Source organism: Podarcis muralis, chromosome 14 (genome assembly GCF_964188315.1).
Source record: "Podarcis muralis chromosome 14, rPodMur119.hap1.1, whole genome shotgun sequence".
In the NCBI taxonomy this organism is placed as follows: domain Eukaryota; kingdom Metazoa; phylum Chordata; class Lepidosauria; order Squamata; family Lacertidae; genus Podarcis; species Podarcis muralis.
This window is the reverse complement of record NC_135668.1, coordinates 588,281-602,568: the sequence shown is the minus strand read 5'-3', so window position 1 is coordinate 602,568 and position 14,288 is coordinate 588,281. Positions and strand designations below refer to the sequence as shown.

Below are 14,288 nucleotides of genomic sequence, written 5' to 3'. Positions count from 1 at the left end.
CAAAGTACTGGAGCCTCAGCTTCACGATCTGTCCTTCAGTGAGCACTCAGGGCTGATTTCCTTCAGAATGGATGCGTTTGATCTTCTTGCAGTCCATGGGACTCTCAAGAGTCTCCTCCAGCACCAGAATTCAAAAGCATCAATTCTTCGGCGATCAGCCTTCTTTATGGTCCACCTCTCACTTCCATACATCACTACAGGGAAAACCATAGCTTTTACTATACGGACCTTTGTTGGCAAGGTGATATCTCTACTTTTTAAGATGCTGTCTAGGTTTGCCATTGCTTTTCTCCCAAGAAGCGGGCGTCTTTTAATTTCGTGGCTGCTGACCCCATCTGCAGTGATCATGGAGCCCAAGAAAGTAAAATCTCTCACTGCCTCCATTTCTTCCCCTTCTATTTGCCAGGAGGTGATGGGACCAGTGGCCACGATCTTCGTTTTTTTGATGTTGAGCTTCAAACCATATTTTGCGCTCTCCTCTTTCAAGGTTCTTTAATTCCTCCTCACTTTCTGTCATCAAGGTTGTGTCATCTGCATATCTTAATTCTGGCTTGGGATTCATCCAGCCCAGCCTTTCGCATGATGAATTCTGCATATAAGTTAAATAAGCAGGGAGACAATATACAGCCTTGTCGTACTCCTTTCCCAATTTTGAACCAATCAGTTGTTCCATATCCATATTTTTCAGGTGGAGGGATCGGCAAACAGGAAGTTCTGGATAAACAGGAGCTGTTGGAGCATATGGAGTTAGTATTTCCTATGCCTTGCAGCAGATGACTTCTTTTCCACAGTGGGAATTCTTTTTATATATATAATTTTTTATTGGTTTTACATAATTTTATACATTTTAACTTTAACCATTTCAAAACATTAAAATAAAAGTTCTTGCCATCTCTGTATACCCCATCAATTTAGTCTGCCATTCTTCTCTGGTTGGCCCTTCTCCCTCCTTCCATCTCTGGGCTAGAAGTATTCTTGCTGCCGTCACTGCGTATATGAAAAGCTTTTTGTCTTCTTTTGGTATCTCTTCACCTATTATACCTAACTAAAAAGCTTCTGGTTTTTTAACAAAAGTTTTCTTAAACATTTTCTTTAACTCATTACTGTATATATCATTACCCAGAAAGCTTTTACCACTCCATAGACCACCATATATGGTAGAAGGTACACTCTTTCCCTTTACATTTCCAACACAGATTTGAACTAGTTCTATACATTTTCACAATTTTACTCAGTGTTAGATACTAACAGTACATCATTTTCATATAGTTTTACTTCAACGAACAGCATACAGTAAATTCTAAATCCTCTTTCCATAACTTTTCCCATAATGAAAATTGGATATTGTTTCCAAAGTCTCTTGCCCAGTGAATCATCACTGTCTTAACTTCTTCATCTTTTGTACAGTGGAACCTTGAGTTGCAAACATAATCCGTCCCGGAGGCACGTCTGCAACTCGAAGCGTTCGCATCCTGAGGTGCTTTGTCTGCGCACGCGCGGCGCGATTTAGCGCTTTTGCACGAGCGGCGAGACTTGGAAGTAACCGTTCCAGTACTTCCGGGTTGCTGCGGGACGCAACTTGAAAAAACGTAACCTGAAGCGGATGTAACATGAGGCATGACTGTATACAATTCTAAAAGTAATTTGTACATTTTAAAAAGTACTTTCACATTATTTTGCAACAGATCTATTTCAAACCTCGACCTCTCTGTATCAAAACCTTTTTTCTTATCTACTTTAAAGACGTCATTTTATTGATGATACTGTAACCAATCTGTTAGTAACTCTCCTATATCTTCATTTTTAGTTGATCTTCTGCTTCTGTTAACGATTCTTTATAAGTGGCCCACTCTCCTCTCATATTCAATTTCTTAACCTAAATTGCTTCCAATGGAGAGAGTCAGCATGGTGTTCTCCGCTCCAATAAACTTTTGTATCTATCCCATACCCCATAGATTGATTTTCTTACCAGGTGGTTCAGGAATCCCTTGTGTACTCTCATTTTTTCATACCATAAATATGCATGCTACCCAAACCTATTATCATCACCATCCACGTCTAAAGATCTGGGGTTTTTAAAAACAAAATCCAATCCTGAAGCCAGAAAAGGCAGGACGCTTCATAATATAACTTCAAATCTGGCAAGGAGAAGCCACCTCTTTCTTTAGAGTCTGTCAGTAACTTATATTTTATTCTTGGTTTAGTCCCCTGCCAGATAAATTTAGATATTGTTTTTTGCCATTCTTTAAAGTGCCCTACCACACTGATCGTGGTATTGATTGAAACAGAAATAGTATTCTTGGTAGCACATTTATTTTTATAGCTGATATTCTTCCCTAAAATGATAAATTCATCCTTCCCCACACCTCCAAGTTTCTCTTTACTTCTTTCCACATAGGTATGTAATTATCATTAAGTTTATTAATATTTTTTGAAGTTAACTATACCCCTAAATAGTTGACCTTTCCCCCCACAGTTATGTCTATGGTCAATTATTTAGATTGTACTGTCATATTTTTGACCAACATTTTGGGTTTTGTCTTATTAAGTTTAAAACCAGCAACTTGTCCAAACTGCTGAATCTTTTCTAGTGCCTTTGTTGCACTAGTAGTCAAAGGTTCTTCAACTGTTATTACAAGATTGTCCGCAAAGGCTTTCAATTTATATTCTTTGCTCCCCACCGAAATTCCTTTCACTCCTGCTCTTACAGTTCTCGCAGGACTTCTAGGACTAAAATACCGGTAAATAATAATGGCAACAGGGGACAACCCTGTCTAGTTCCTTTAGTAATGTCACATTTTTCAGTCAGTACATTGTTAACAATCAGTATGGTTTCTGTTCAGAGTATATAGCGCCAATTCCTTTGAGAAATGATTCTCCAAATTCCATCCTTTCCATAGTCCATGAAATATTGTCAAAGGCCTTCTCCGCATCAATAAACATCAAAGCTGCTTTCTTATCATTCTTGGCCTCCAGATATTCTATTACAGTGATGCCTCTGTTTATGTCTGCTCTGTCGGTCGTCCATTCCGTGGAACATCCGTGGCAAACCTGGAAGTACCGCAATGGGTTAATTCCGGGTTTTCCACTCACTCACACACAGAAGCGCTAAATCGCGCTTCACGCATATGCAGAAGTGCAAAACTGCTCCACACGCGTGTGCAGAGTGACGCTCTGTCAAGCGTCCGGGGCTCCAGAATGGATCCCGGACTCAAAACGAGGTACCACTAGATGTCTGTCAGGGAACTGCCATCGGAAGGACAGGAGGTGCAAAGGCTCCCTCAGGTTGAAAGAGACGGAGCAGCTGAAGAGGGAACCAGTAGGGGGCGAGCAGGAACTTCCAGGGAAAGTGAGTCGGAGGGGTGGCTCAGAGACGTTTCCAGCGAAAACAGTGGAGAGGTCTCAGGACCTCCTATAGGGACACCCACGCCTCGCCGGAAACTGTCACGCAGAGAGTCCAGAAGACGTGTTTCCGTGAAAGAGCTTTTATGTTGGAAACGTTTCCGAAAGCAACCACTTTCGGATTCTACTAGCGATTGACGCAGCCATGCCGGAGGGGCTCCGTCACAGGCAGAGGTTTGAAAACCTGATCAAACTCTGAGGGACTTGCATTTTACGCACAAGCAGCTCATCATCCCACCACAGCAATCCGAAAGTCCCTGAAAGCCAGCTTGTGCAAGCAGCGGCATCATGAGCGACCCAGCCGGAACCGGAGGAGCAGGAGCAGCTGGAGGAGGTCCAAGCCTGGAAGAAAGGTACAGGGCGTTGGAGATCCAGCTGGCCATGCAAACGGCGAGGCTTGAGGAGAGGAGGGCTCAGGATGCAGAAAAGGGAAAGGAGAAAACCACCCCGATAGCCAGAAAGGTGCCAGGATTGGTGCAGAAATTCGGGGGAGATCCCAGAAACTATCATGCCTTTAGAACTGAGATGCAATACGCTCTCAACCTGCAGTATGATGACTTCCCCGACGAGGAATCGCGAGTGGCTTTTGTAATTGGCCATCTCGAAGGGGGGGCGAAGGATTGGGTTCGACCCCTGATGGCAGTGAATAATGAGATACTAAAGGACACGAGGAAGTTTTTTCGTGCCATGGACCTGATGTTTTCCAGTGACATTGAGCAGGGGGTGGTACGAAGGCAGTTAATGGCTTGCAAACAGGGGAGCAGACCTGTCCGTGAGTACTGGACTGAGTTTACTATGCTGATTCATAAATTGGGGTGGGACCTATCGGCGGAACCCATCCAAATGCTTTTTGAAGAGGGGCTTTCTTCGGCCGTTAAAGATGAACTTTCCCGGGGGCCAAGGGCGGAGTCTATGGATCAGCTGACCAAATCCGCGCTGGCCATAGGAGCGCGCCAGGAAGCGAGAGCTTTGGAAAGGCGGGAAGGGAAAGGAGAACGTTGGAGGGAACTGCGCATTCCGGACATTCCAGAGCCACCTTTCCCGCCGGCAGAGCCGATGGAAGTTGGAACAGCGCGGGCGCGCGCAGTTTCAAATCCCAGTGAAGGGCGGAAGAAGGAGGGAAAGAGCGCCAAGAAATGTTATCTCTGCCAACAGCCAGGGCACTTTGCCAGAGTCTGCCCACAAAGAAAGGAATGGCAAGGGATGGCAGGAGCTGTGGGGGAAAGGGAGGAGGAAAACAAGGAGCAAGTAAAAGCCAACGCCTGGCTGCCACCGTCGGGGCACAGCAGCCAGGCCAAAGAGCAGTGAAAGTGCCCACGCCAGAACCACCCAGACCTGCTTTAGTGATAGAAGTGTCACTAGAGCTGCCAAATGGACACCCCCTACAGGTCAAGGCGCTTTTGGATTCAGGCAGCTCCTGTAATTTTATGAGTAAGGAGTTTGCAGCTGAGCACCAGATACAGACCATCCCTTTAAGTAATCCCTTGCAGGTGACCACGATTGATGGCAGAGAGCTGTTGGGAGGAGAAGTTAGCCAACAGACTGTCCCGATGATAATGAGGGTGGCAAGGCACACCGAACGGATAGCGTTTAATGTGGCCACCTTGGGAGGAGCTCCCATCATTTTGGGGATGAGCTGGCTGGCGCTACACGATCCGCTAGTGGGCTGGCATCAGAGGGTGGTCTCCTTTGGGTCAGCGCATTGCCTAGAACACTGCAAGCAGGGGAAGGTTCAGGGCGGAGACAGAGTCACCCTAGCCGGGATGGAAGTAATGGGCAGAGGGAAGGTGCCCCCGCAATACGCAGATCTGAGCAACGTATTCAGCGAAAGGGAAGCAGACAAACTGCCGCCGCATAGACCCTTTGACTGTCAAATCAACCTACTCCCTGGGGCCCAACTCCCAGTGGGCAAGCTGTACGCCATGTCCGACAGGGAGATGCAGGAGCTGAGGGAGTTCATTGACAAAAACCTGAAGCGAGGTTTCATCAGAGAGTCCCGAGCGGTGGGGGGCAGCCCAGTGTTTTTTGTGGACAAAAAAAACACAGATAAGCCGAGACTTGTGTGTGACTTCAGGGCCTTGAATGCAGTGTCGGAACCCCTGGCTTTCCCTATGCCCCGAATTGATGACATTTTGACCAGGGTAAGGAAGGGAAAGATTTTTACAAAGCTGGACCTGCGGGGGGCGTACAATCTGATACGCATAAGGAAGGGAGATGAATGGAAGACCACCATGTTCACCCCTTTGGGAGCCTTTGAATACCTCGTTATGCCCTTCGGTCTACAAGGAGGCTCCGCGTGCTTTCAAGCGTTTATTAACCACGTTCTGGGGCCTTTGCTCTACAAGAACTGTGTGGCCTTTTTAGACGACGTGTTGGTGTATTCGGAGGATGAGGAGCAGCATGTGAGGGACGTTCGAGAAGTGTTGGGCAGGCTGCAAGCCAACCAGCTGTGGGTGAAACTGGAGAAGTGCCAGTTTCATACCAAGGAGGTGGAATTCCTGGGGTACCGCTTGTCAGACAAGGGATTGGCCATGGATCCAGGCAAGGTCCAAGCGGTACTGGAATGGAAGACACCGAAGACCAAGAAGGATGTGCAAAGATTCTTGGGGTTTGGGAACTTTTATCGGAAGTTCATCAAGAACTTTGCCCACTTGACGGCGCCCATCACCGACTGCCTCAGCAGCAAGAAGAAATTTGTTTGGACGGCGGAGGCGGAGCGAGCATTTGAAGAACTGAAAAGGGCTTTCGCCTCGGAAGAACAACTTCTGCATGTGGATTTACGAAAACCCATGAGAGTGGAAACCGATGCGTCCGACCGGGCGGTAGGGGCGGTACTTCTTCAACCGGGGAGGAGTATGTCAGAGTGGAGACCGTGTGCCTTCTTCTCGCGGAAGCTGAATAAATCCGAGAGGAACTACACGGTGTATGACAGGGAACTACTTGCCATTCACGAAGCGTTCCGGAGGTGGAGACATTTATTAATTGGGGCACAACACAAGGTGCAAGTGTGCACCGACCACAAGAATTTAGAGTATTGGAGAACAGCTCGAGTGCTCAACCAACGACAAGTGAGATGGGCACAGGAATTCTCTAAATTCAACTTTGAAATTTGTTATGTGCCAGGTCCAGAAAATGTCAGGGCGGACGCTCTCTCCCGCAAACCAGAGTATTGGGAGGGGGAGGGGGCGATTGAAGAGAGACATGTCATCCCTGAGGACCGCTGGGTGTGTGGGGCGGCGCTGGTGGGGCAACGAGAACTGGTAGAGGAAACGGAAAATGATGAATATGCCCAGGATAAGCTCAGAGGACTCAGGGGGGAGGGCGAGAGCCCCGAAGGTTTTGAGGAAAGAAATGGGGCATTGTATTACAAAGGGGCACTGTATATACCCGAAGGTGAATTGAGGGGGAGAGTACTCAAGCAGTTGCACGATAGCCCCACGGCGGGACATTTTGGGCAACACAAGACCATGTGGTTGGTTACCAGGGAATTCTGGTGGCCCAAGGTGAGGGAAGATGTAAGGGAGTATGTAAGAGGGTGTGACCAATGTCAGCGAGCCAAAGGGGAAAGACGGGCGCCGGCAGGGTTATTAGAACCATTACCCACACCAGAACGGCCTTGGGAAGCGGTATCAATAGATTTTATGACGGATCTGCCGAAGTCCAAGGGGAAAACAGCCATCATGGTAGTAGTAGACCTGTTAACAAAGATGTGCCACTTTGTAGCATGCTCACATGCAGTCACAGCGGAAGAAACAGCGAAGTTGTTTGTAGAACACATCTTTAGGTTGCACGGGGCTCCCTTGAGGGTGATCTCAGACCGCGGCAAACAATTTACTTCCAGGTTCTGGAGGAAGCTCATGAGCTTGCTGCACGTGGAAGTCAATTTTTCAACGGCCCGGCACCCTGAAACCAACGGGCAGGCGGAAAGAGCAAATGGCATTCTTCAACAATATCTGAGGTGTTATGTCAATGACAGAGAGAACGATTGGGTCGAAAAGTTGGCGCTGGCAGAATTTGCCTACAATAATGCGGAGAATGTGTCCACAGGGATGAGCCCCTTTTTGGCTAATTACGGGTGTCACCCCAGGGCATTTCCAGGGGAGGGAGGGGAGAGATGGAGCGTTCCAGCGGCTGAACATTTTGTAGAAGAGATGGAAGCGATCCATCATCAGCTCCAGCTCAACTTAGAAAGGGCCAAGGCACAATATAAGAAGCAGGCAGACAAGAACAGAAGGGAAGGTGAAACCATAAGGGTGGGGGATCAAGTGTGGCTGTCAACCCAAGGGTTGCCGTTCAAAGGGGGTTGTAAGAAATTGAGGCCCAGAAGATTGGGACCCTTTGAGGTCATTCAGCAGGTCAACCCGGTGGCTTTCAAACTCCGGTTACCCAACCACATGAAATTGCACCCAGTGTTCCACAGGTCGTTACTGTCACCATACAGGGGGGGACGTGAAGGGGAGCACGTCAGGGGACCAGCCTTGGAAGAGAGGGAACGCAGCAACCATGTAGCGGAAATCCTCGATTCCAGGTGGAAGGGAAATCAGGTAGAGTATTTGGTGGCGTGGGAAGGGGAACCGGAGTCAGAAAACACCTGGGTGACTGCAGGGGAGGTCAATGACGAGGTTTTAACAGAAACGTTCCACCAAAGATTCCCTAGGAAACCACAGCCGGTAGAAAGGTTTAGGAGGGAGTACTTCGGCACCACCGACGAGGAACAGGAAATGGAAGGATTCACGGAGTCGGAGTTGGAAGAGGGAATAGACTCCGAAGACGAGGAGTATCGAGAGACGAGGGACAGTAGCAGGTGGAGGGAAGTGTTCGAAACTTCGGACGATGAGGAAGGTTCTTTCAGGGGTTTTACTTCCTCCCAGCCCGGAGGGGAGGAGACGGGAGGGGGTGAAGGGGGCCCTGGAGGGGAGGTGGATGTCAGGGAACTGCCATCGGAAGGACAGGAGGTGCAAAGGCTCCCTCAGGTTGAAAGAGACGGAGCAGCTGAAGAGGGAACCAGTAGGGGGCGAGCAGGAACTTCCAGGGAAAGTGATTCGGAGGGGTGGCTCAGAGACGTTTCCAGCGAAAACAGTGGAGAGGTCTCAGGACCTCCTATAGGGACACCCACGCCTCGCCGGAAACTGTCACGCAGAGAGTCCAGAAGACGTGTTTCCGTGAAAGAGCTTTTATGTTGGAAACGTTTCCGAAAGCAACCACTTTCGGATTCTACTAGCGATTGACGCAGCCATGCCGGAGGGGCTCCGTCACAGGCAGAGGTTTGAAAACCTGATCAAACTCTGAGGGACTTGCATTTTACGCACAAGCAGCTCATCATCCCACCACAATGTCTATTATATTATGTTGTCTTTCATCTGTCGGCCAGGAAGAAAGCCCACTTGATCTTGATGAATAATATCTTTTAATACAGTATTTAATCTATTTGCTAATCTATTTGCTTTTAATACAGTATTTAATCTATTTGCTAAGATGTTGGCATAGTTTCTAGTCATTATTTAGGAGCGAGATTGGCCTATAGTTTTTAACTTAAAGTACAGTGGTACCTTGGGTTATAGATGCTTCAGGTTACAGACACTTCAGTTACAGACTCCGCTAACCCAGAAATAGTACCTCAGGTTAAGAACTTTGCTTGAGGATGAGAACAGAAATCGTGCTCTGGCGGCGCGGCGGCAGCGGGAGGCCCCATTAGCTAAAGTGGTGCTTCAGGTTAAGAACAGTTTCAGGTTAAGAACAGAACTCTGGAATGAATTAAATTCTTAACCCAAGGTACCACTGTAAATCCGAATCCTGTTTAGGAATTAATGTAATATAGGCCTCCTTCCAAGTATCTGGTAATTTACTGTATTTTTCGCTCTATAGGACGCACTTTTTCCCCTCCAAAAATTAAGGGGAAATGTGTGTGTGTGTTATGAGCAAATGCAGGCTGTGCGGCTAAGCCCAAAGCCAGAACAGGGAGACGGAGCGCTCCGCAACGCTCCGTCTCGCTGTTCTAGCTTGGGGTTAGCTGCTCAAAGCCTCCGCAGGGCAGCAGGGTGAAGGCACCCCGCTGCTCTGCGGAGGTTTCAAAGGCTGCGCTCCGGGGGCTTCAGGTAGCTATCCGCAAGCCTTCAGAGCGCAGCAGGAGTTCCCGCTGTGCTCCGAAGGCTTGCGGATAGCCACTTGAAGCCTGGAGAGCGAGAGGGGTCGGTGCACACCGATTCCTCTTGCTCTCCAGGCTTCGCTTTGCTGGAGAGGCGCTGCACGGTTTTCCCTCCCTGCGCAGCGCCCCTTCAGTGAAGCGGGAGGAGAAATGGAAGTGGCTCCATTTCTCCTGCCGCTTCGCTGATGGGGCGCTGAGCAGAGAGGGGGAGAATTCCCCCCCCCCTGTTCTCCCCCTCCTATGGTCCGGTGTGTCCTATAGAGCGAAAAATGCGGTGCCTCTACTCATTGTTATTCATCATATCTTTGAGTGGAAAACTAGTTGATCTTGTATTTTTTTATTATATTTAGCTGAGAGTCCATCTGGTCCTGGCAATTTTCCTGATTTGGCTTGTCCCATTGCTTGTTGTAATTCCATCATGTAATAGGTGCATTTAGCTGGTATATCTTTTCTTTTGGAATCTTTGGTAATTTATTCTGCTTTAAATAGTCCTAGATTTTAACTATATCTTCTTTTCCAGCCCAATATAGTTCCATATAAAATCTTACAAATTGTTTCCTAATCTCTTTTGGATTATCTATTATTTTGTCTTCTACTTTCAATTTATTAATTGTATTTATACCTTTCTGACGCACAGCGTAAATTAATAATGCAGAGTCTTCTTCAGTAAAAGAATAAAAGCTTTACTGAGTTAAAATAAACTTGTTTGCAAATAACAGCATAGTGAACAGAAGATTAAACTAGATTCAGAGCATACACAGAGTTTCCACTGAGCACAGGCTTCACAGGCTCCACCACACACATAGATTGAGACACTGCAGACACTGACTGAGTCACTGAGTCTGCCTGCAAGCAGATACAATACTTATACAGGGAATGAGTCATCCTCAAGATGAGTCACAGTGATTCAGCATGCTAAATGATTCTGAAGCTTTTTAGCATTTCACATTTCTAGACTCCTTTACTGCTTCTGCTCTCAAATACCTTTGTCACATGACACCTTCTTCCTTAATTGCCACACTAAAAGTTTCCCTGGTTTATTAAGAAATTCAAATTTTTTATGTTTCATCAATTTTTCACCCACTCAACTTCCTGATTTATTAGCATCGAAAATTGGGTTTGTAACATCTTAATACACTGTTTTATCAGTTCGTTTCCGGGTTTCTTAATTAATTGCTTTTCATAATCAACTCATCTAATAACTCTTTTTCTTCCCCCTTGCCTTTTTCTGCAAGGTGTTTTGTTGTGTAAAGAAACCTCTCATCACTGCCTTACTTGTGTCCTAAACCACATTTACGGTAAGTCCGTACCATGATTCAAATTCAATTCAAAATAATCTCTCAGGGTTTTTTGAGCTTTCTGCAAGGTCATTTGATTATCTAATAGTCCTTCATTTAGCCTCCACCTAAATGGTGAGTTTTCTTCTCTTCTTAATTCCAATAAAATTGCATTATGATCCTAAAGTGTCCTTGGTTGTATTTCCACCTTTCTCGTCCTTAATGTTAGTCACTGGAAATCTATATTGAGGCTATTCTTCTAGTAAATTGATTTGGTTCTGAGAAAAAAGTATATTCCCTTTCCAAAAGGTGTTTGAATCTCCAAATGTCCGTTAATGTAAGATTTTCCACCAGATTAAAAAAAGGTGGCAAGTAGTCTCCCTTCTTTCGAATCCGTCTTTCTTATTGTTCTACCTATATCCAGGGACACTACCCCATTAGTGTCACCCGTAAATATTATTTTCTGATCTGTAAATTCAAATAATTTTTCCTCTAACAGTTTATAAAGTTCCGATTTTCTTTCATTCGGTGCGTATATTCTATTACATTTTTTTTTTTTGCCTTGTGATGTTATCTGTTTGGCTATCATTCTTCCCTCCTCATCTTTAAAAATTTGCTGCGGGTCATATCTGTCTATACATAAATTACTACTCTTTTTTGTCTTATCTGATGTTATGAATTCTTTTCCTAATCTTTTATTTGTTAAGACTTTTCTCTGTTTCCTCGCTATGTGTATAGCAGTCTTGTATCTATACTTCCCATTGGAAAGATCGTACTTCCAGAGTTCAAGTAAGTCTTTATTTCCAAATTATAGCTCCCCCTTTATGTACAGGGATGGGAGTTAGTCCTTCTTTATTTTCCAACCCTGTAAATTATTTAGTGAAAGTTATTTGGCAGCAAAAGAAAAACAAAATGCAATCCGCTACTCTAGCACTTGTAGAAAGTCCCCATGCAGAGTAGAGCTCATCACAGCCAGGAAAGACCTCCTTTTTTCATCCCATCTTTTTTGCCAATTATAATCCAGATTTTTTTGCCAATTAATTAATCCTTTTGGCTTTTAGCTTTAATTTATCGGAGAGCTTGCAGCTTTTTTGCTTGGAGCCTGAGGCTTCTCACCACGGGATAGCGAATGGATCCTAGCACTCGCAGCTCAATCTTGCCCTTCTTCCCTGCTCTTTATAGGGCGGATCGGGGGCAAGAGAGCTTGCTAAGTGCGCAGCCATATCCCCAGCGCCCAAAACATCCTTTCGGGCTTCTTCCAAAGGTACACAGCACCTTTGTGTTTCCCCTAAATCCCTTGCGGCGATCGAGTCTGTCCCAGAGAACTAGTATCACACTCCAATGCGATCCGCAGCAAACCGGAAATCCACAGTGGGAATTCTGTGTCCATGTCTCAAAGCAGTTTCCGTGTGGCTTAACCTGCAGTGTCCTCGCAATCCCCAATGAGGATGGAACAAGGATGGCCAAGTTGGGAGGGCGAGAAACTGGCTGTTTCACAGGAACATTTCTGGGGAATTAAAGGACCTGAGGCCCTGTTCCCCCCAGCATAAAAAATTGCATATGCAAATTATCTGTAGAGATGCCTCTGGCAGATTAAAGTGAAGGGGAGCAGGGAGGTACTTTGCCCAGCTGTAAAATAAGTAAAACAAAACAAAACAAAGTTTTTAAAAGGGAGGAAAGAGGCAGCAGATCTGAGGCCTTAGCACAGAAGTTCTGGAGCTGCCCCTGTTTGCTAGCTTGTTGAACCAAGCCAGTCTCTCTGGAAGCTTATTAATGCTCTGATCTCAACCCCTTGTTGCATGCATTTCGCTCAGCTTTCCCAATGGGAATTTTATTTATTTGTAACATAATTAATTTTATTCATATCCTGGGTTCCCCCTCCCTTCCAGCTGTTAATGCATGCAGATGCAGAATAGCTCACAAACTAAGTTAATGGAAGACTAGAACTTAAAATATAGTACAATAAAGAAGTACAATCCCAGGTTACTTTCAGGATTGCCTTACCCCAGACATGCCCTTTTGATCATGTCAGTCTGCAGAACTGGTTACAGGTCCACATCATGCTTGCTCCGCACTCGTAAGAAGTCAGTCTTGTAGTGGAATAGCACCTACACTTTGGAACTCCCTGCCTGTTGACATTAGGCAGGCATCCTCACTGCAACCTTTCAGCACCTGCTTAAAACATGTTTGAGAATTTTACTTTTTTGATAATTTGTAAGCAGCTTAGAGGTTTTCTGTAATCAAGCAGCATATAAATTTTGTTATATAGGTAAAATAAATAAATAAATGTAACAGGCATGAAAGCAGAATTGAAACAAGGGACCTGAAAGGATTCCATGACACCCACTGCCTTGCCTTTTGGTTTCATTACAAAGAGCCGCTGTCTCTGTGTGTGAGAGAAACAGAGACAGAGGCTGGCTGAGACTTATCTCCCTGGCAGGGGGTTGGACTCGATGGCCCTTGTGGTCTATTCCAACTCTATGATTCTATGATTCTATCCCTGGAACTGTGCCCAGGCATTGAGGAAAAAGGCAGACAGTTACACAGAGATCAGCAGCTCACAGGGGCACATGGCCATGGTTACACAGAGAGCTTGTCACCGCACAGGCAGCATTGTGGTGGCTCTTGGTGCCAAGACCTGGCGAGGCTGCCACGCTCTGCAGGGGGGGCAGAAGGAGGGCCTTGCCAGGGGGCTTTCCAGTTCAGCTCTGCTTCCCTCAGATTGGGGAGGCTCTTGTCCCAGGCAGACACTGTAGTAAAAGCATAAGAAGAGCCTGCTGGATCCAGCCCATGGCCCATCTTGGCCAGCATCCTGTTCTCACCGCGGCCAAGAGCCCTCTTCCCTCCCTTCCAGCAACTGGTTTTCAGAAGAATCCCAGAGCCAAGCCATCGATAGGCCTCTCCTCCACGTAGGAGATGGACAGTATATAGTCCTAGGCATGTCTGCTCAGAAGAAAGTCTTCATGAGGTCAAAGGGCTTATTCACAGGAAAGAGGGATCCTTTTATGGGAAGATGCCAAGAATTTGTTGAACCCTCTTTGAAAGCCATCCCAGTTGGTGACCCTTCCTGCCTCCTGTGGGAGGGAGTCTCATAGATCAACTGTGTGCTGTGGAAAGAAGGGCTTTCTACCATCTGTCCCGAATCTCCCAACATGCAGCTTCCTTCTGGTGTTGAGGGAGAAACAATTCTCTTTCTCCACTCCTGGCAAACTTCTCACATGTCCCCTTTTTAGTAACAAAAAACCCCCAAACACTGCAGCTTTTCTTCATAGTTGCTCCATCCCCTTGACCATTTCGGTTGTGCTTTCAGAACTCCAGCAATGAGTTTTATATCCATAGTGTCAAGGTGGCAATGTTTAATCCACAAATCAGTTAGACATTTGCATGTTTACTTGGGAGTAAGAATGCCAGTTTATGTGTGTTTAATTGATAAAGGCTGCATGCTTACATGGAAGTAAATCTCA

General features: G+C 46.1%; 1 protein-coding gene across 6 annotated transcripts in view; it reads left to right on the top strand.

The window, feature by feature from the left end:
* Positions 1-14,288, top strand: part of SNX33 (sorting nexin 33) — a 132,891-nt gene that overhangs the window by 9,266 nt on the left and 109,337 nt on the right. The window contains exon 2 of one of the 6 annotated variants that reach the window (XM_028705953.2): positions 689-746. The exons of the other annotated variants lie outside the window; for them this stretch is intronic. Coding sequence (XP_028561786.1) covers positions 689-746 — 58 coding nt within the window. The remainder of the gene's footprint in view (positions 1-688; positions 747-14,288) is intronic. 6 annotated transcript variants of the gene reach the window in all.